We start from the raw sequence: 22,857 nt of genomic DNA, 5'->3' as shown, positions 1-22,857 counted from the left end.
GCCCCTGTACTGCCAGGTACACAGGAGAGGAGAACAAGGTCATATCTATAAGAAATCTGTGTAGATGGCAATGTTAAAGCTCACAGTCAAACAAAAGAGCAAGGGTCCTGAGTTATAGATGGGGTTGGTAGACTTGAAACAATTAGGCGTTTCAGCAGCGGAGGTGGAGAGTTGAGGAGTTCATTGATTCTTCTTTCTGTCTGTCTGTTTCCTTCTACTTCTACTTTTAAATGACCATATATGGCTCAATATCATTAGTTACTAAAGAAATGCAAATCAGACCCCAAAAGGATACTATACCACACCTATAAAAATGACTGTAATCAAAAAGATGGACAATAGGGGCACCTGGGTGGCTCAGTGGGTTAAGCCGCTGCCTTCGGCTCAGGTCATGATCTCAGGGTCCTGGGCTCGAGCCCCACATTGGGCTCTCTGCTCATCAGGGAGCCTGCTTCCACCTCTCTCTCTGCCTGCTTCTCTGCCTGCGTGTGATCTCCATCTGTCAAATAAATAAATAAAATCTTAAAAAAAAAAAGGACAATAAGTGTTAGTGAAAAATGTGAAGAAATTGGAACCCTCATACATTGCTAGTGGAAATGTAATATGGTACATGCAGCACTTGAAAAACAATTGGACAATTCCTTCAAAAGTTAACAGTGAGTTACCATATAACCTAGTTATTTCACTGCTAGATATATACCCAAGAGAATTAAAAGCATACATCCACACAAAAACTTGTACACAAATGTTCGAAACAGCATTATTCATAATAGTTAAAAGGTAGAAACAATCCAGATGTCCATCACCTGATGAATGAGTGAGTAAAAGTGGTACATCAAAAAAAGTGGTATATCGATGCAATGGGATATTATTTAGTCATAGTGAAAGTAATGAAGGACAGATACAGACAACATTAAACCTGAAAGCATTATGTTAAATGCAAGAAGTCCTACACAAAAGATCACTTACATGTGACTCCATTTGCAGTCAGTTTTTGTCATTCATGGTAATTAGGTTTTGCAAAGACACAGATAACTGAATTAACCAATTAAATGCTGAACTATTGCTGCTAGGGGAAATACAGGGTTGGGTTCCTGCAAGCCTGTGGTCACATTTGTTTTTTAAGATTTCATTTACTTACTTTATTTGAGAGAGAGACTGAGTATGTGAGTGTCGGGGAGGAGCAGAGGGAGAGAAGCCCAAGCAAACTCCCCGCTGAGTGCGGAGCCAACTCAAGGTTCAGTCCCATGACCCTCAGATCACGACCTGAGCCGAAATCAAGAGTTGGCGCTCAACCAACTGAGCCACCCAGGCGCCCCAGCTTATAGTCACATTTTTGTCAACTGATCAGTCCATAACCTTGCTTGATGTGTGTTTCTTCTTAAAGCCATTTTCATACATATTGTTGATTGAGTAATGTTGAAGTCACAGCTGGTATACGTATAACTCACACCTGAATGAAGCTTTCCAAATGTGTTTTCTCCACAAGGTGCATCACAGCCTTGCACTTAGGACACCAGATGGCACATCAGCGCCATGCTTTTTTGCCTCTTGGCGCATATCCATAAATGACCACAGAAGCACTGAGAGTATTGGTTTGGGGGGGTTAAACAAATTTTAGCATGAGTAGGTGAGTTTACATATAAGGAATCTGCAAGTAATGAGGATCAACAACATATGAAATCTCTGAGTAGATATATTTATTTATCTATATATATAAATAAATAGAATAGGCAGATCCATAAAGATAGGAGATTAATGGTTTCTAGGAACTGAGGAGAAGAGGGAAGAAGGAATAACTACAATACACGTGGGTATTCTTTTTAGAGGGATAAAAATGTTCTGGAATTAGTTGTCATGGTTGTACAACTTTACGAATACACTAAGAACACTGAATTACACACTTTACAAGGGCGATTTTTGTAGTACGTGGTTTACCCCTTAATGAAGCAGTTATTTTTAAAAGTTCTTAAACTACCATGTATGACTATAGGCTTACTGTCAGACTCTCTTTTTCCTAATTTTTTTCCAACTAAGTTGGATTTACTATAAAGTGGGCTCCAGAGGCCAAGTAATTGGTATGTGTAGGAGAGGTCCTTTCTGGGTGGCATTGGATTTTGATGCTCTTTTTCCTGAATGTGTTTCATCTCCTTGCAAAAAAAAAAAAGTTCAGGTGAGAAATTAAGTACTTCTATAGAGGTGATTAGCTTTAGAACACTTTTGGGACAATTTTTAAAACCCTCTCATTTCATTCATTTAACAAGTATTGATTCAAATATCTGCTTTGTGGTAGATACCATACAAAGTGCTTTCTACTGACAAAAATTCCTGCCCTCACCATTTCCTGTGTGGCTCAGTGGATTAATTGTCTTCCACTCAGCTTGTGATTTCAGGGTCCTGGGGTAGAGTCCCATGTGTGGCTCCACACTTAGTGGGGAGTCTGCTTGTCCCTCTGCCCCTCGCCCTGCTTGTGCGCTCTCTGTCTCTCAGATGAATAAAATCTTTTTTAAAAATCTTGCCCTCATAGAAAGTAGAAAGAAAAAATAAGAATAATATGTAATATATTAAGTGATAGAGACTAAGTGCTGGGACTGGTAGGGAGGGAGTCAAGAGAATGTTTGGTTTCACAAGAGTGCTTGGAGAGGGCTTCACTGGGGTGACATTAGAAGATATAAGATAAGAGAGTTATACCAAGTTACCAAAGGGAAGAACATTCCAGTCAGAAAGAACAGCACCTAAAAGGCCCTGAAGCAGAGGCATTTTTGGTATATTCAGAGAGCATTGAGGATTTCCACCGTAGCTAGTGTGCAGGGAGCATACAGCAGGAGGAAAAAGGTAGATCAGTGAAGAAATGATACCAGACTATGTAGTGCCTTTTCAGGACTTTATAAGAATTCTGGCTTCTACATAGGTAAGACAGGCAAACAACTGGAGAGTTTGGAGCAGAGATGTTAAATGGTCTTACTTGTATTTTAATAGGATCACTCTGGCTACTCTGTTGAGAAAAGATTTTCAAGTGAGGCAGAGATAGATCTAGGAAAACCAGTTAGAAGACAAGACATAATGGTACCTTAGACCAGAATCGTATCAGTAGAGGTGGGAAGTAGTAGAAGTAGTTGGATTACAGATATATTTTAAAAGGAGAGCCTATCTGGGAGAGAGAGAGAGATGACTCTAAGAGTTTGGCCTAAGCAACTGGAATGATGAAATTCAAGTTCACCTTAACTGAATTGGGGAAGGCTGCAAGTAGAGTGGTGTGTGGGGGTGGCAGGTGGGACATCAGGAGGTAACATTTTAGCATGTTTTAGACATGTCAAGTTTGTAGTGCCTACTAAGACGTCCAAATGAGGGGCTGCCTGGGTGATTCAGTCAGTTAAGCATTCAACTCTTGGTTTTGGCACAGGTCATGATCCTCAGGATTGTGACATCTAGCCCTGCAACGGCCCAGCCTCAGTATGGAGTCTGCTTCAGATTTCCTCTACCTCTCCCTCCCCTGTTGCACACATGGCTCAAGTGCTCGCCCTCTCTCTCAAAATAAATAAATAAATTTGGGGGAAGAGACATCCAGGTGAATATCTTTTTTTTTTTTAAAGATTTTATTTATTTATTAGAGGGGGGGGGGGAGAGCGAGCACAGGCAGACAGAATGGCAGGCAGAGGCAGAGGGAGAAGCAGGCTCCCCGCCGAGCAAGGAGCCCGATGTGGGACTCGATCCCAGAACACTGGGATCATGACCTGAGCCGAAGGCAGCTGCTTAACCAACTGAGCCACCCAGGCGTCCCACTTGAATATCTTGAATAGGCTGTTGGGTATGGCCATCTAGGATCAGGCCCGAGGTGTAAAATTGAGACTTGTTAGCTACAGAAATTGAAGTTATATTGAATATTAAAGTTATAAGATCATCAGGCCAAGTAGGCATAGACAGACAGTAGAAAAGATTCAGCTTGCATCCTGAAGCATTTGATCCATAGTTAACACTTGATGTAGCAGACCAGCAGAGGAGAATGAGGAGGAATGGCTGAAGAGGTACACAAAACCAAATAAATACATGCTCTTGATTCTCCATGCAAAAAGCAAGGGAGATATCAGCTTGTCAGTAACCACAGCCAATCAAGTAAGTTGAGGAGTAAAATGGTCATTCAAGTTGGCAGTGTGTGAATGTAATTATTGAAAGCTTAGCAAGCAGGAAATTCTTCCTGTCAAGATAGAGTAACAGGTATCAGATTCACCACGCTTGCCTAAAGTAAAACAGCAAAAATTAGCATATGTGAAACAATGGTTTGCAAGACACTGGACATCTGTGAAGAAAGTGATCTCCAAAGGTGGGAAAGGCTTGAGGTGAGCACTGTGATTGGTCCAGCTTAATGTATTGAGAGGGTTTTAAGCCCTGTGCAGGGAGGAAGAACCCAGGTGGGACACATGGCCTCCTTGAATTAAGGAGAAGGAGTTTAAAGTCTGAAGAGACCAAGTTGGCTAGAGTTTACAAGACCGAGAGCAGGAGAAGAGAACGTCTCATAGAAGATTCCGGAATCTGTGGAGTCCCCTTGAGCATTCAGCAGACACTGGTGCATCTCTGTGAAGAATCTACCCAAGGTCAGGGGTATACCCATATAAGATTGAAGAAAACAGTGCTTGGTGCTCACACAGAGGCTGGGAATAGTGCCTGCTTCTGTCAGCCACAGTGGAAAACCTTATAATGCACAGGATATTGAATAGAAGACTCAAGAGAGTCTTGCTTCACTGGTGGGAAATAATTACCCCTAGACTACCTGCTGCTATAGTCAAGCTAACCCATCTGAAAAACAAGACCTGAAGAGATCCCAGGTAACTTGTGTTGCAGAACAAAACTCAAGAATACTTACAGGAATATGGAAATACCCAGCAGCCAACAAGCACATAAATATCCAGAGTTTATCAGGCAGACAGAAGAGTAGGAAAGTACAACCCATGATGAGAAAACCCATTGCAGCAGACCAGAACTGACAGAGAGAAGAGCACACAAAGTCATTAAAGCAGTTTTTGTAACTGCATTCCATATGTTAAGGGTAGTGGCGTTTGGAGCGAATAGGGCAGAAATGAAATTTTTAGAAAGATGAAAAATAGCAATAGTGAGACAGCTTCAGGTGTGTTCTAATACATGTGTAGCCAAGTTTGGGGGGGAAATCAAGACTTCTGCAGCCAGCCAGTATCTTTTTAAAAACTGAGGTGAAATAAAGATTTTTCTAGACAGACATTGAAAGCATTTATTACCAGCAGATCTACAATAGAAGAAATACTAAAGGAAGTATTTCAAACAGAAAGAAAATGGTAATAGTGCTCTATAAAAAGAATCAAAGAGTGCTAAAAATAAGAACTGTGAGTAAATATATGATTTTTTTCCTTCTGTAAATATCTTTAAAAGGTAAAACCTTACATGAAAAAAAAACTTTACATGAAAGTAATAATGGAGGGGGAGGAAAAGAACATAAATAAAAGTAAAATGACAAAAGCATAAAGCTGAGGGGGAGAACCGTAAGATTGATGCAGTCTGTGGGAAGTGGTGTAATAATGAGATGGTTGTGAAAATGGAAAGACACATGCTCTCACCTCTTCAGCAAGCCCTAAAATAAAGAATGAATTACAGGGCGCCTGGGTGGCTCAGTGGGTTAAGCCGCTGCCTTCGGCTCAGGTCATGATCTCAGGGTCCTGGGATCGAGTCCTGCATCGGGCTCTCTGCTCAGCAGGGAGCTTGCTTCCTCCTCTCTCTCTCTGCCTGCCTCTTGCCTACTTGTGATCTCTCTCTGTCAAATAAATAAATAAAATCTTAAAAAAAAAAAGAATGAATTACACCTGGTAAAATTCAGCTAAGGAGATAAAATAGGATCATAAGTCATACTGAATTAAAGAGAAGAGCTCACACTTAGAAATTCATGAAAGGGGCAAGGGCCATCTGAAAGCGCTCTGGTGGCCAAAGATGTAGCAGTTTGAACCACAAAATAAAATAGTAAGGGATAGTAACCCGCAGTATAATGTTTATGTGTCTGTGCTGATATAAATAAGTGAGGCAGAAGGGACAAATCTCATGAGAACTCCAAATAATTTATGTGGTTGTTCCCCCTCAAGGCAGATAGAGCATAACTCCCCACTCCTTAAGTATAGACAGCACATAGTGATTTTCTTCTGAAGAGCAGAGTATTAAAAGTGGAGAAAAGAGTAACTTAGAAGAAAAACCTGACAAGCACAGACCTCAGATAAGGTCAGCGTACAGTTATAAATTAATTTGGTAGTATGTACTTTTGATATGATGCACTTTTGATATGGTAGTATGTACTTTTGATATGATGTACTTTTGATATGGCACTCTTTAACTGTGATCTTCCTTCCCAAAGCCCATATTCAGAGTCTGTAATCACAAGGAAAACATAAAATTCCAGTATCGGGCATTCTACAGTATAAAAACTGACCCAGTATTCCACACTGTCACGGTCATCAAAAGCAAAGGAAAGTTGAAGAAACTGTCGCAGCCAAGAGGAGCTAAGGAGACATGAGTGTCCTGAAACAGAGCAGAGAGTGGGGTAGTGAGTGAAATGGGGAAATACATAGTAGGAATGCTGGACGTCCTATGGGACTGTTAATGACGAGGTGAAAGATGCCAGTCATCAGGAATGTATCTTTCTCTTCCACTGTCCTTAGCTGCACAGGTACAGGCAAGGGAAAAGCAGTTTTAATGTTTAGCAAAGTGAATGCTGTGAAGTACAAGAGGATCAGAGGCGATTATGATGAACACTGGAAGATCAGTGGGATTTATGTTTAGCAGAGTCAAAGGGATTGCTGGTGTTGGGGGCGCCCAGAGTGAAATAAGTAGGAGGTAAAGAGCAGCTGCATATTCAGGCTTGTGGTCATGAGTACTGATGGTGAGGCACACAGGCTGTGACCGTAGGCTTGTGTGGCTGAGGGAAACCAAAGGACAAGAGCATGGGAGAAGATGAGGGGAAGGAACTCTCAGCAGCCTCTCAAGCTGTTGAAATCCCTGGGAGTTATGAGTACTGTTAGAGGCGATGACAACAGTGTTGGTAGTTGTGGTGGAGATGAGTCTGCAAGCCTGGGAGTTCTGCAGGACAGGGTAGGTATCTCAGAGAGGCAATAAGAAGCCACAAGGACCCTCCTTCTCTAGGTGCAGTGGCGCAAAGTCTGGGAGGGAACGGTGACCCCTAGAGACCACTATGGATGAGGCAGTCCTTCAGGGGAGACCCAGGCCTTAGTAGATGAGGTAGGACTTAGAGGAAGGGTAGTTTAGAGGAGGGGCAGGGTAATGGTATGGAAAAAATGAAGGCAGAAAGGGGAGTGTGCAGTGCCAGATGGGCATTAGAGTGCAGATAGCGAGGAAATGGGCACACCCATATCCTGATGGTTTGAGCGTCAGTATCCCTTTTTTGATGGCATTTTGGTTATACTGCAGAAAAGTGAAATAATTCAGGAGAAAATACAGGCGACCTTGGGTTTGGCAGTGTTTTTAGATCAAAAAGCATGATCCATCCATGAGAGAATAAATTGATAAATTGGACTTCATTAAAATTGGAATCATCCTGGCTAGCTCAGTTGGAGGAGTGTGCTACTGTTGATCTTGGGGTCGTGAGTTCAAGCCCCATGTCAGGTATAGAGATTACTTAAATAAATAAAATTTTAAAAAAAGAAAATGGGTATCTCCTTTCTGAGAAAGACACTATTAAGAGAATGGAAAGACAAGTCACAGACTGGGAGAAAATATTTGCAAAACACCCATCTGATAATCAGATGCTGTCCAAAATATATAAAGAGCTCTTCAAACTTCAACAGTGAGAAGATAACCTAATGTAAGAATGGATAAAAAATCTCAACAAACAGTTAAAGAAGATAACGCAGATGGGGTTCCTGGTTGGCTCAGTCGGTAGAGCAAGAGGACGACTCTTAATCCCGGGGTCATGAGTTCAGGCTCCATGTTGGGCATGGAGATTACTTAAATAAATATTAAAAGAAAAAAAGAAGATACAGATGGCAAGTAAGCATATAATAAGATGCTCAACATCATGCAGTTAGGGAATTGCAAAATTTAAAAAACAGTAAGATACACACCTATTAGAATGGCCTGAACTTTTTTTTTTAAGATTTTATTTATGAAAGAGCATGAGGGGGGACAGGTCAGAGGGGAAATCAGACTCCCCGCGGAGCAGAGAGCCTGATGTGGGAGTCGATCCCACGACTCCAGGATCATGACCTGAGCTGAAGGCAGTTGCTTAACTAACAGCCACCCAGGCTCCCCAAGCCTAAAAATTTTTAATGGCAGTACCAAATGCTGGTTAGAATGCAGAGCAGTAGCAACTCGCATTCCTAGCCAGTGGAGATGGAATATGGTACAGCCACTTCAGAAGACATTTTGGCAGTTTCTCATAAAACTAAAGATGCTCCTAACATGCAGTTCACAGTTGTGCTCCTTATTACTTACCTAAATGAATTGGAAATTGATGTTCATACAAAAACCCTCTCACAAATGTTTATAGCATCTTTATTCATAATTGCCACAAATGAGAAGCAGCCAGCCAAGATGTGAAATACATATGCTTTATTTAAAAAGGGTGAGTGTATAAATAGACTGTGGTACATCCATACGGTACAATGTTATTCCATGACATTAAAAAGATAAACAAAAACTGCAAAAAGACATGGAAGAACCTAAAATGCATATTGCTTAGTGAACAAATCGAGCCTAACGCAGCTACATACTGTATGATTTCAGCTATAGAGACTAAAAAATCAGTCGTACTCTCTAAAATAAATAAATCTTTAAAAACAAAAAAAAAAGTGGGAGGGGGGTACCTGGGTGGCACAGTCAGTTAAGCCTTTGACTCTTGGTTTTGGCCCAGGTCATGATCTCATGATCATGAGATCAAGCCCAGCGTTGGGCTCCACACTGAGCATGGAGTCTGCTTCAGATTCCCTCTCCCTCTGCCCCTCCTGCTCATGCTCTCTCTTCTCTAAAATAAGTACATATGTGTCTTTGGAGGGAAAAAAAATTCAGTGGTTACCAGGTATTTGTGGGGGTGGGGTGGGGAAGATGAATGGGTGGAGCTTAAGGGATTTTTAGGACAGTGAAATTGTACTATATGATATTATAATGTCAGAAACATGACAGTATGCATTAGTCAAAATCCATGGGACTATACAGCACAAAGTGTGAACCCCAGTGTAAACCAGAGACTTATTTAATGAAGATGTACCAGAGATCCTTAACTGTGCAGAACAAACTGAAGGTTGCTGGAGGGGAGGTGGATGAGTAGGGGAATGGGTTAAATGGGTGGTGGGTATTAAGGAGGACACTTGGGATGAATTATTGGGAGTTATATGAAAGTGATGAACCAGTAAGTTCTATTTCTAAAACCAATATTCCCATGGTATTTTAACTAACTAGAGTTTAAATAAGAACTTAAAACAGAGGGCTCCTGGGTGGCTCAGTGGGTTAGGCTGCTGCCTTGGCTCGGGTCGTGATCTCAGGGTCCTGGGATTGAGTCCCGCATCGGGCTCTCTGCTCAGCAGCGAGCCTGCTTCCTCCTCTCTCTCTCTGCCTGCCTCTCTGCCTACTTGTAATCTCTCTGTGTCAAATAAATAAATAAAATCTTTAAAAAAAAAAAAAAACTTAAAACAGAGAAAAAGGTTTAAAAATAAAAGTTTAAAAATAAAGGTTTAAAAATAAGCCACCTGGGGTGGCTCAGTCAGTTGAGCAACTGACTCTTGGTTCCTGCTCAGGTTGTGGGATCAAGCCCCATGTCTGGCTCCCAGCTCCGTGAGGAATCTGCTTGGGATTCTCTCTCCTCTATCCCTCCCCCTGCTAACTCGCTCTGTCTCTCAAAATAAATAAATAAAGATAGCATAAAAATAAAAGTGTATCAGTAGTGGTTCATCACTTGTGACCAGTGTACCATATTAATGTAAGGAGCCTCTCCCATTCTCAACATTCCTCACCAGCAGGTACATTTCTTACATTTGGAGAACCTACGCTGGCACATCATTATCACTCAGAGTCTGCAGATTGCATTAGGGTTCACTCTTGGGTATTATACAGTTCTGTGGTCAAATGTATAATGAATACATTTGGTCAAATGTATAATGAATAACATATATCCATTATAATAAGAGAGTGTTTTCACTGCCGTAAAAGTCCCCTGTTCTGCCTGTGTCATGTATAACTAAAAAGATACAGCTAGTTTTAAAAAAGGATAGCTGTGAGTTCTGAATCACTAAATTCTACTCCTGAGGCCAGTATTAACACTATATGTTAACTAACTAGAATGCAAATAAAAACTTGTTTTGAAATCTGGTGTGACTTGGAATAAAATCTTGAGAAAGGCAAATGGATGCTGTATGTCAGTAGTGTGATTGTGCTTATTTTTCTTTATACCCTTATGTATTACAGTTCTTCTATCAACATGTGTTACATTTATAACCCCTCCCCCAAAAGATAAAGCTAATTTCTGCAAAAAATTAGGGGAATGTAACATCTAAAAGTAAAGGGAAAAGAACTGCTACAAATGGGCGGAAATAATACTACACCTCGGTTTATTATTTCTGGTGAATTTCTTTAAAGAATTAAAAGATCCAGGGGTGCCCGGCTGGCGCAGTCGGTGGAATGTACAAGTCTAGATCTCAGGGTTGTGAGTTTGAGCCCCACATTGAGTGTAGAGATTATTTTTAAAAATCTCTCTAAAAAATTGAAGAAGTGAAAAATCCATAAACTTTATAAAGTGCTGTCTCTTTGTTGTGCTACCTTAAGTATGTCAAAGATACTCTTATATTTTTAGGCCTTGTACCTGATAGCAACTAATGGAACTCCAGAACTTCAGAATCCAGAGAAACTTTCCCCAATATTTCGGGATTTCTTAAACCGTTGTTTGGAAATGGATGTGGAGAAAAGGGGTTCGGCCAAAGAACTGTTACAGGTGAATTTGGAAGTAATACTGTTTTTGGATAAAGTTGATTTTTTTGAATAACCAACAAAGTTTACATAGGGTTAATAACATTTCACTCTTAATTTATCACCAGCAGCGTGGCAGTTGATGTAGTTTAGGATTTTATCTGTTGAGAATAAAATAGCTATAATACTGAAATCAAGTATACGAGTTTTTGCATATTGTCACTTCTCAGACAAGGTCATTTGCTGGCGTGGGTATCTGGGTCATTTAGGTGAGATTTTATAATACTAAATTAACTAAAAGGACTGCTTTCAACTATAAAGTGATGTATTGATTATGTTGATTTTATACACATCCTGAAATACATATTTGTTAAATAAATTATAATCCATAAAATAGTCTTGGGGCTTAATTGAAAGGAAATATTTAGCTTCTAAACTGGTGACACTGATAAATATTTCCCTCCCTTCTCTGGCAGCATCCCTTCCTGAAACTGGCCAAGCCCTTGTCCAGTCTGACACCACTGATCATGGCAGCTAAAGAAGCAATGAAGAGTAACCGTTAGCATCATTGTCGTGGCCTCGTGTTCTTTCTTCCATTTTCTAAAAGAAATCTTTTAATATATGAAAATGATTACTCTTTTGGGGTTTAAAGAAATGGTCTGCATAACATGGAGGAAAAAGGAAACTACTACTTCCTGAAGACAGCCAAGAGAAAATTGCAAAACAGAACGACAGCTTTCTATTGACTCCCTTCTTTATAGGGTCCAAAAGGAATTGCAGACTGAATCACTAGCCTTAACTTCTTTCAGCACACAGCCCATCAGGGCCATTTTATAGTGTTTGAGATTTGCATTTTATTTTGCTGACTTCATCGTAATAGATCCCATTCATTGTCCCTTTTGGGGAGTATTTTCAATACTTGAATGGCAGATTCGAGTTTTTCAGAATATTTGTTTCCTCTGCTGGTCATCTTTTCTCTCTTCTTCATAGCCTTTTTCCTTGCCTTGCTCCTTTGAGTTGCTTTGAGAAATTTTTCTTGTGCCTAAATTGAAGGCAGATGTAATAAAAACTATGTAGCTCCTTATATTGGCAAAGGAGCTCAGAATCGCTTAGCTATGTATAGAAGTTAGGGCCAGCTTTTACTACATGTAGTATTTCAGTTCATAATTTGAACTGAAGGAAGGGAAGAAAAATACGTGATTTTTACCTTTTTTAACAAATGTGAAAGAGTCAGTTTTAGAAATTTCCTGGTAGTGAGTTGTTTGGCATTTGTTACATGTATAGAGAGACTAATAATCTATATTTATAACTAAATCATTGAGACAGAAAAAGAATCCCATTCATTATACATCCTTACAATTTTGTTTCTTTCTGACTGTGTCCTCTCCAGATTGGGCTTCAGGAACCAAAGTGATTTTTTCTTTCTTGTCCAACTTGGGCTTTGTGACTGGTTGCTACCGCTACTTTGCCCTTTGTCCTTTTACCTTCATTTTGGAAATAAGTTTCTGTATATGTTGTAATTTTAGTTAGTTTGTTTTTTAATTAACCCTCTCTCACCCTACTCCACCCCTTCTCCTCTGGTAATTAATATAATAATCATTGAATTTTCAGAATTTAAAAGTTAATGTTTTTCCATTTAAAGGAGAAAAATACTTGGAGCTAGCAGAAACAAAGTGAGAGGCTAGAACTTCAGTGAGCTCTAAAATAATTAGATAAGATTATATTCATGAAAGAGAAATGACGGTTACATAGAGATGCAGCTTCTGACCAGTAAACTGTAGAGATTTGTTATAAACATTGTTTCCAGCCCATTACCAAGATTTTACTATGTATGAGAACTTAAGTCCTTTAAGTACTTGATAAATTCGTGGATTATTTGAGATGTTGAGTTACTTTAGATTTTTTTCAAAAATAAGTGTGTAAAAAAACTGGAGAAGAAAAATGAAATGTGCTTGTTGATAGCAATACTTTTTTTATTTTAAAAATTTGAAGAGGGTCTGTGACCTGTAGCATTAGTTATGAGAGTATCCTTTCTTCTCCACCCCCCTTCTGATCGCTCTTCTCTCCTTATATTTTGTTATTCTGCTTGTAGAAGCGGTGTCATCCCTTCTGACATGCCACAAGCCGCATAAAAGAAAAAAAATCTGGTTTGGTTCAGACGGTTTGTTCCGCGCTACCACTTATCATTAACTTCACACCTATTTGCCATCCTGCAGTAGTACCGGTCATGAATAAAAATAATTTTGGTATTTTGGATACATTAGGGGAACGAATAGAGTTTTATTTCCTATCATTTTCATCACATCTGTGTTAAGATATAAGGATAGCAGTGGCTGTTTTTTATTGATAATGCAAGAAGGTTTTCATAAAACTGAGTAAAATAGTGAAACTTGTATCTAGAGCACTTAATGGTTTCTGTTTTCAGTTTGATTCTGGATTTCATTTTTCTCTGGATTATTTTGGCCACCTGCAGCTATTACTAAATTACAGAAACAGGCTGGTGTATTTCTGATGAAAATCTGCAGTGCCTCTTGAGTTTCTGATTTGAACATTCTATGTCAGTAGCTGTTTGGATGGATTCCAATAAAGAAGATGCTACCAATGAACTAGAAAACCAACTAGATGCTAAGACTGATAGTCATGATTAACTCTAGAAGGCCCTTCCATACCTATGTCATAAAGACCATGTTCGTTGAATACAGTGCCAATGCCCCATTTTTATGCCTGTGACTCAACAAAGGTCTTTTCAGTTTATAGAAGCAGTTTGGGATTTGTATTTACAACAACTTTGAGGGTTACCTGCACGTCCATTGCTGGCAACGGACTTTGTCATTAAAACCTGATTCCTAGGTTAAGGGAGCTACACTGTGGTTTATTCTTTACTTACTTGGATAAACTAACTTGTAATAGAAATATACTTTGGTTAATTCTGAAATGTGTCATTTTTGAACAAAATAATCCTAAAGGCAATATGGAATTGTGATTTATTAGTTAATTTTAAATTAAAATGTTCAGATCTTGTTGAAAGAAAAATTACATCTGAATCAAGATTCATGTTTTTTTTAATAACTACTTTTTGTATTCACCCTTTTTGTCATCACTTTAGAATGAAAATTCCCATTTAAATCTAAAAGTTACCTTAGTCTCCTCTTGTGTTATGAAAACAATATTACTGTAATACTTATTTATTGTATTTCAAACTCTCTGGTGGTCTTAAAGTTTCCTTCTCCTCTTGTTCCTTTTGCTGCTTTTAGGGACAGTTAAAACTGGGAACCATGAAAATAGTGAATATTATATCCTACCTGAGACTAATAAAAAAGTAGAGCAGTTGTGGTAGCGTAAGAAACCAAAGCTAACACAACTCTTTTTTCATGTATTGAGTGCCTGGCACATAGTATAAATTCTCTTCCCTTCCACACATAAATATTAAGCTGCTTAAAGTGTATCCAGTTACCACCAGTCCTGAATGAACATGTGCCTTTAATAAGCAATTTAAAACTACCTATGAGTATTTCTTTATAGGCTTCACATAAATACATGTCTGTTTATATATACTGTATTCTAGCCAGAACAATTTCAGATCTATTTGGGCTGTAGGTATAGCTAGAAAAAAATGGGTACTTAAAGAATTTACATCAGCTTTTTAATCTAAAAATTTAAAATATAATGAGATCCATATCCAGTGAAATGTCAAAAATAAAAAACCATTGTAGAATTAGGGTTAAAATCCAGATTCATACTCCTTTTGGGTTTTTTATAGTAGAATTTCATCGTTATATAGAATGAAGATTGTCTTCCTTGTTCCCATTGCTTCCACAGTAGGTAAGCTAGACAATTAAAATCAGTTTTCCCACAGGGTGTGTATATGTGGGTTTGTAAGAAAGGGAAAAAAATACGCAGATACAGTTTTTAGTCAATGAACTCATTTATTGACCACTTTGGCAAAGACACTGTGGTAGCTATTGTGGGAATTACAAGGGAGAATCAAGCACTGGCCTGCCCTTGAGAGAGCTGAAGTCCTTTTCACTCACCATTCTAGAATGTTGCCAAATGAAAGGGAGAAAGAAATGTATAATTCTGTCAGACAAATTTTCATTGTGTATTAAGAAAAGCAAAGAATTCTATTTAGAATTGGACATCTTTGGTAGGAATGTGTTACCTTTTTTTCCCCTTATTTTGGTAGATAGAAATGCAATTAAGTGAAAGTAGTCTGTCTTTTCTGTTTTGTCTTCAAATTTTATAATGACTTTTATTTTTAATTTAATCCCGTTCAATTATTTAATTGTTACCTTGACATTAACTGCTGTATTTGATGACTTTGTTCAATAATTTTGTTCTTTCAGGGCTAGAAATAAACTTTTTTTTTAATGTTCATTTTCCCCTTTCCTAAACTTCAGTTCTTTCTTCAGATAGAATAGTTTAAAAGAATAAAGATAGTAGGTTTTTAAGAAGTATTTTGATACTTTTAAGAATAAATATTTGTTAAACACGGCACTATTTTGAATGTATTACAGAGCTCCAATTTAGAAAAGTTTCCAGAAATGTATGGGTAGCATGAGCCTTCCCTCTTTTAAATCAGGTTTAGAATACGTTTCTTACAAATGTTTGGCTGTCAGACCCACAGAAATACTTCTGATCTGTTTAAATACCTCCAGTAACTCGGCCTGAAATTCTAATGCATTTAGATAATAAGAATCTTTTTTTTCTTTTTTTTTTAAATTTTTTAATTAACATGTAATGTATTATTAGCCCCAGGGGTACAGGTCTGTGAATCACCAGGTTTGCACACTTCACAGCACCCACCATAGCACATATCCTCCCCAATAACCCAACCAACCTCTCCCTACACCCCCTCTCCTGGCAACCCTCAGTTTGTTTTGTGAGATTGGGTCTCTTATGGTTTGCCTCCCTCCCGATCCCATCTTGTTTCATTTTTTTCCTTCCCTACCCCCCAAGCTCCCCACTTTGCCTCTCAAATTCCTCATACCAGGGAGATCATATGATAATTGTTTTTCTCTGATTGACATATTTCACTCAGCATAATACCCTCTAGTTTGTGGCTTTTATTTTTTTAATTAGGGAGATATTTTAAAAAGGAGAACGAAGGAAGTGTCTTTTCAGGCCTAGTTATTTTAGGTTTTTAACAAACCAAAGTACATAGATTAAAAATCCAAATAATCTTAAAGGAATTATAATAAACAGTGCTGGTTACCAGCTTTAAACTTCCCACTGCCAAGTCCAACTCCACAGAGGATTCTACTTTTAACGAGCTGTTCTTAGGAGGCATTAATCTTCACATTTCTTCTTTTTTTTTTTTTTTTTTTTAAGATTTTATTTATTTACTTGACGGACAGAGATCACAAGTAGGCAGAGAGGCAGGCAGAGAGAGGGAGGGGGAAGCAGGCTTGCTGCTGAGCAGGGAGCCCGATGTGGGGCTGGAGACCAGGACCCCTGGGATCATGACCTGAGCTGAAGTCAGAGGCTTTAACCCACTGAGCCACCCAGGCGCCCCTAATCTTCATATTTCAAAATTGTATACTTCAACAGGTATTTCTCAACAGGTATTTCTCGACACTTCTACAATTTACTTTAGATTATCTAGTAATTGCTTATGACAGTTGAGAATTTGGGCACAGTCGCACCATCCCATTCTCCCATTTCATTCCATCTAGTCTCCCATTTAAGTGAGGTAGCAATTTGGGGGGGGACGCCTAGGTGGCTCAATTGGTTGAGTGCCCAACTCTTGATCTCAGCTCACGTCTTGATCTCAGGGTAGAGTGTCCAAGCCCTGCACTGGGCTCCACACTGGGTGTGGATTATTTTTTAAAAAGTAACAATCTTTATTCAAGTAACTATTTTTATTTCTTTTTTAATATTTATTCATTTTAGAGAGAGAGGTGTGGTATAGGGTGGGGCAGCAGAGGGAGAGGAAGAGAGAGTCTTAAGCAGACTACTGCTGTGTTCTGAGCCCGTGGCAGAGAGTAGGGGTGTTGATCTTAACCACCCTGAGATTATGACCTAAGCTGAAACCCAAGTCAGAGGCTTAGCTGACTGAGCGATCCAGGCACCCCAGTAGTCAGCTTTACTTTAAGTGTTGTGCACTTAAGTAATTTATTGTCATCACATTAGTGTTTCTTGCTTTTCCTGTTTTTTTCTTATTGTTAATTTTCTTACTGTTTTCTTATGGTTTCTTTTTATTATTATTATTTATTAGAGAGAGAGAGAGAGATACAGAGCGCAAGCACAGGCAGACAGAGTGGCAGGCTAGAGGCAGAGGGAGAAGCAGGCTCCCTGCCGAGCCCGATGTGGGACTCGATCCCAGGACGCTGGGATCATGACCTGAGCCGAAGGCAGCCGCTTAACCAACTGAGCCACCTTCAAAATGTCCTATGTCCCTATTAACTAAGTTATCCCAGGCTTGCTACAAAATGGCAAAAACCCTCTGAAGACTATTTTCTAACAATTAAATGTCTCAGATAATGACTTCCTTTTTCTTTCCTGGAACTTGGCTGGGACTGCAGTGTTGGACTCTTGCTCTACAGGCCTTCTACCACCCCGGCATCTGAAACTCAAGTTCACTTTTCTTCTGAGTTAGAGCCTTTGTTTCTTGGATACCATATTTTCTTGCTTCATTTATTCCCTTGTTTCAAAAAAGTACATCTTCCACTAATTTCCTGAAAAAGAGTACATAAAGGTCAAATATTTAAGAACTTGTACATCAGAAAATTTATTTAATAGATAACACAGGATTTTAGGTTGGAAATTTTCTTCCTTGAGAATTTTAAAGTCACTACTCATTGTCTTATACCTGCCATTGCTGATAGTATGTTGACATGTAACCATTTTTCAGCCACCTGTTCTGAAATTTTACCATTAAGTGCCTTGGTGAGGGTGTAGATGCTTTTATTAGCTTTGTGCATAATGGAAGCCATCTTGATAACAGACTTCTTTTCTTCAGTTCTGGGAAATTCTTACATTATTTGTGTAAAAATTGCCACTTTTTCCTCTCTGTTCTTTCTAGAATTCCAGCATTAATCTCATCTGTTTTCTTTGGCTTTCTCTTCTGCTTTTCCATCTCTTTGCCCTTTGTTTTTTGTTCATTTTTGTTTTAGAGAGGAGGGGAGAGAGAGAGAAAGTGAGGGAGGGGCAGAGACAATCCTAAGCAGGCTCCATGCCCAGTGCAGAGCCCAGCGTGGAGCCTGAACTCAAAACCCCAAGATCATGACCCAAGCTGAAATCAAGAGTCAGATGCTCAAACAACTGAGCCACCCAGGTGCCCCTCTTTGCCTTCTATTTATTTATTTATTTTTTTTAAGATTTACTTATTTTAGAAAGAGAGCATGAGTGGAAGGGGATAGAGGTTGAGGAGAAAGATTCTGGGGCAGATTCCACACTAAGAGCCTAGTGTGGGGCTCCATCCATCCATCTTATGACCCTGAGATCATGACCTGAGCTGAAACCAAGAGTCAGATGCTTAACCAAATGCACCATCCAGGCACCCCTCAACTACCAGATTTTTAATCTCCAAAAGCTCATTCTTGTTTTCTAATCTTCATTTTTATAGCCTTCTGTTCTTATTTCATGAATTTAATATCTTTCCTGATGTATTAATTGTGAGTTTTTTCTAGTTTAGTTTACCATAATGAAATATAATAGCCTGAAAAATTTAAACAACAAAAACGTATTTCTCACAGTTCTGGAGTCCAAGATTGAGATGTTGGGCACAGTTGGTTTCATTCTGAGGCCTTGGCTTATCAGCAACCATCATCTTGTGTTTTCACAGGATCCTACCTTGTATGTGTGCATGAGGAGAGAGCCATCTCTCTGGTGTCTCTTGAGAAGGGTACTCATCCCATCATGAGGCCCCACCCTTAAGTCCTTTAACCATAATTACCTTCCAAAGACTCCCATCTCCAAAAATACCAATACAGTGGGAGTTAGGACTTCAACATATTAATTTGGGGGCATTCTTGCAGTATTATCTCTGGATTGTGTGTTTTTTCTGGGTTCTTTTTTGCTTTTAATTCTGTCTTTCCCATAGACTTTTTATAGATGTCTGGTGCATACTTGCTGTTTCTATAACAACAGTAGTTTTGCACTGTTTGGCGCTGCACTAAACAAAAACTCATTTATACATTGATTTTATTCAATCTTCAGCTGGGTTTTCTCGGTGGTGTTCAACCATTCATTTTGGTCCTAGATTTTTTTTTTTTCTTCTTACTTTCTGCAGAGTATCTCATGACTCTCAACCCCTTTATCCCATCATCTTAACACTTTCTTCTGCCCTACAGCTGGAATGTTACGTGTTTCTATCTTTACCTTCTTCCTTTTGGTCTCAGTGGAAGATGTTCTCCGTCTCTGCAGCTAACCTCACCAAGGACCTGTTTCCATATTTCACCACCTCCCAGATCCTCAGGTCACTGACTTACTTGGCTGTCGTCTGCCTGCAACCTATAACCCTCAGCAAAACAAGCATGCACACGTATCTTCCTATTATAACAAATTCCCTTTGATTTTTCTCAACTAAAACTTGTAGAGACTGTTCCTCTCTTCATTACCACCTTGATTCTCCCTTCAGCATATCATTGAAACTACTCTTAACCAACATCACCATTGACCACTGAATGTCTAGGCACTTCTTAAAACATCAAAAAGAAGGGGGGCCTGGGTGGCTCAGTAGGTTAAGGCCTCTGACTTCTGCTCAGGTCATGATCCCAGGGTCCTGGGATCGAGCCCTACATTGGGCTCTCTGCTCGGCAGGGAGCCTGCTTCCCCCTCTCTTTCTCTGCCTGCCTCTCTGCCTACGTGTGATCTCTGTCAAATAAATAAAATCTTTAAAAAGAAAAAACATCAAAAAGAAGACTCCTTCAGCTGGTAGCTAGTGTGCTTACTGGGGCGTTTTCAGGATTCCTAAGATTCTACTATTTTCAGACTTCTTGTTGCAGAATAGAGGACTTTTATTCCTAGCTTTTATTTATTTTTTCAATAGATTTTATTTGAGAGAGAAAGAGCATAAGCAGGGGGAGGGGCAGAGGTAGAGGGAGAAGAGCCTGACATGGGTCTCGATCCCAGGACCCCGGGATTATGACCTGAGCTAAAAGTAGACACTTAACCACCCAGGTGCCCCTATTCCTAGCTTGCTTTTTTTTTTTTTTTTTAAGATTTTATTTATTTGACAGAGAGAGAGATCACAAGTAGGCAGAGAGGCAGGCAGACAGAGAGGAGGAAGCAGGCTCCCTGCTGAGCAGAGAGCCCAGTGTGGGGCTCCATCCCAGGACCCTGAGATCATAACCTGAGCCAAAGGCAGGGTTGAAAATTACACTGAGCCACCCAGGCGTCCCTATTCCTAGCTTTTAAATGCTATGACCAAACATTTATTTTGAACTAAGTTCTGGAATATGATACAGCTATTGCTTTGGCAAGCTCTGTAGGATTGTATTTTTATCATTGAATATACAATATGCAAGAATCTCTTGAAGTTATCTTAAAAATCATTTATAATATGTCTAATATCTAAAAAATATATCTAATATCTAAAAAAACATTTATAATAGACCAAAGATACAAAGTACCTAGAAATAAGTAATGCAAAAAAACAAAAAACTTTATAAAGAGACTGTGAAGATTTTATTGAAAGATTTTTTTTTCTTTACAATTTTCTTTATTTATTAGAGCACAAGCAGGGAAGGGGCAGAGGTAGGGGGAGGAGCAGGCTCCCAGATGAACAGGGAGCCCAATGTGGGCTTGATTTCACGACCCCAAGATCATGACCTGAGCCAAAAGCAGATAGTTAACCAGCTGAGCCACCCAGGCGCCCCTTACTGAAAGAGTTTAAATTTGGGTTGGAAATTGCTTTATGGATAGGATAGTTTCAATCAAGTGTGAACGTTGAAAAGATTAAAAGTGTGAAACAATTTGATTCAGTTTATCCCAGTTTAATGAAAAATTGGTTCCGAGTCAGAACTATATATTCTCCTGAGTTTTAGTATGAGGTGACACCACCTAGAAGCCATACTGTGGCTTGTATACTAATCTAGACTCTGGATAGTAGTTTTGTTTGTATGAGCCACTTTACCCAAAGGAATGTACCCACCCATTTGCTGTCCCCAGTTCTTGGGAGAAGCTGTTTTCCACAGAGCCACATCTGGTTGTTGGCTGCTAAACATCCTACCAGTCAAGAAACTTGATTAAATTCTGGAATCCTAAAAATAAATAAATAAATAAATAAATAAATAAATTCTGGAATCCTCTTTCCACTGGTAATTGGAGGCCCTGAGATCACCTTTGGCTGAAAAGAGATGAAGATGATAAAAAATCACAATTATTATTATTATTTCAGGTATTTTCCTCCAGTGTGTGAGTGTTGAAATTATGTCCCAGTCCATTCTATGAATAAGATATTTATTTGGGGGTCACCTGGGTAGCTCAGTCAGTTAAGTCTCCAACTCCTGGTTTCTCCTCAGGAAACGACCTCCGGAATATGAAATCAAGCCCTGAGTCGGACTCTCCATTCAGTGCAGTGTCTGTTTGAGATTCTTTTCCTCTCCCTCCCCTCTGCCTCTCCCCCCCACTTGCATGCTGTTTCTCTAAAATAAATAGATCTTTTAAAAAAGAAGGTACTCATTTGGATTATGAGCTTCTCTTTGTTGCAAATATCCCCTGAAGTTTTAGACCTCAACCCCCCTCCCCTTCTCACAAATCCATTAATCTAAATTCTGCTTGAGCATTAATCTCTTAGAGAATGGATGAAAAAGATTTTGGCGTTTCAAGGTCTTCAGGACACAGAGGACCTTGACCGTAGTGGGTATAAATTAGAAGATAAACACAGTATCCTTTTTTTTTTTTTTAAGATTTTTTTTAAATTTATTTGACAGCACAGGCACTGGAGTGGGAGAGGCAGAAGCAAGCTCCCCGCTGAGTAGGGAACCTAATGTGGGTCTCCATCCCAGTACCCTGAGAACATGCTCCTGAGCTGAAGGCAGATGCTCAAGCCACTGACTCATCCAGGTGCCTGCCCCATGGGCAATATTCTAGAAAGATGATAGAACATTGACAAATTTTGCCTTCTCAAGTTTTCTTAGGTAAGATCTTGGCTTGATGTCAACAGTGTTTTAAATGGGACTGCTTTCTAAGGTTGTAATTTTCAACCCATCCTAATTCAGGTCTTGTCATGCTGAGAGGAAGAGAAAAAGAGGAACCAAGTAGAGATGAGAGGATGTTCTAATTCACCCCCACCCCCTGCCTTTCAGGGTGATTTAGTGCAAACTTTATGGTTCAAAAGCTCTTCAGTCATATAATTAAATGTGTTGAGTGTCTGTTGCAATACCCTAGTTAGCACTGGATTGGGATGGATTAGTAGGTAGGGAAAGAGCTCAAGGCAAATTTGAAGACTGACCATGTTCAGGATTGCAGGGTACCATGGTCTTCCAAAAGGGGGATCTTTTGTGATTAAGCAGTCTCTGGACTTTTGGAGGGAGAAGAGGTAGAAAGGGATAAAGAAAAGTATGATTTTTGAATTACTGCAAAAATAAAAAAGTCAGTTTGTGTACTATTCTTGGGTTCTTTGGGTACAGCTAACCACCCAAAAAATTTGAAATGGTGGGGGGTAACTAACCTATGACAGTTGTGTGGCTAGATTATGAGCTAGTCTCAAACCAAGCTCTGTCGCACATCTAGAAGCCAATTAAGCAAACAGTTATTAGCAAGAGCATTCATTTGGCCTGTTCTACAGCCATTATCATACTTGGTGTCTGTCCTGTTAAGGGCTCTGTCCACACTTTGCACAAAAGATTTCACTTTAAGGGGCAGAGAAACATTCTATAGGCCAGGATTCTGTCAGCCTTGCCATCACGGACCCAGACATCCTCCCAAACAGTGTTCATTTAGGGACAGAGCTTTGAGGGCCGTCCTTGAAGGAGTCAGGTGGCAGGCCTC

The 22,857-nt window shown here is 39.4% G+C and overlaps 1 protein-coding gene across 2 annotated transcripts in view; it reads left to right on the top strand.

The window, feature by feature from the left end:
• PAK2 (p21 (RAC1) activated kinase 2) overlaps positions 1 to 15,297 on the top strand; it is a 94,721-nt gene extending 79,424 nt beyond the window's left edge. For both annotated transcript variants that reach the window (XM_082700075.1, XM_082700076.1), the window contains 2 exons: positions 10,811 to 10,948; positions 11,400 to 15,297. In XM_082700075.1, coding sequence (XP_082556201.1) covers positions 10,811 to 10,948; positions 11,400 to 11,486 — 225 coding nt within the window. In that variant the 3' untranslated portion in view covers positions 11,487 to 15,297. The remainder of the gene's footprint in view (positions 1 to 10,810; positions 10,949 to 11,399) is intronic.
• Positions 15,298 to 22,857: the final 7,560 nt, after the last annotated feature.

This window comes from Mustela nivalis, assembly GCF_964662115.1.
Source record: "Mustela nivalis genome assembly, chromosome: 1".
Classification (NCBI taxonomy): domain Eukaryota; kingdom Metazoa; phylum Chordata; class Mammalia; order Carnivora; family Mustelidae; genus Mustela; species Mustela nivalis.
The sequence above is the reverse complement of the archived record's forward strand: the minus strand, read 5'-3'. Positions and strand labels throughout refer to the sequence as shown.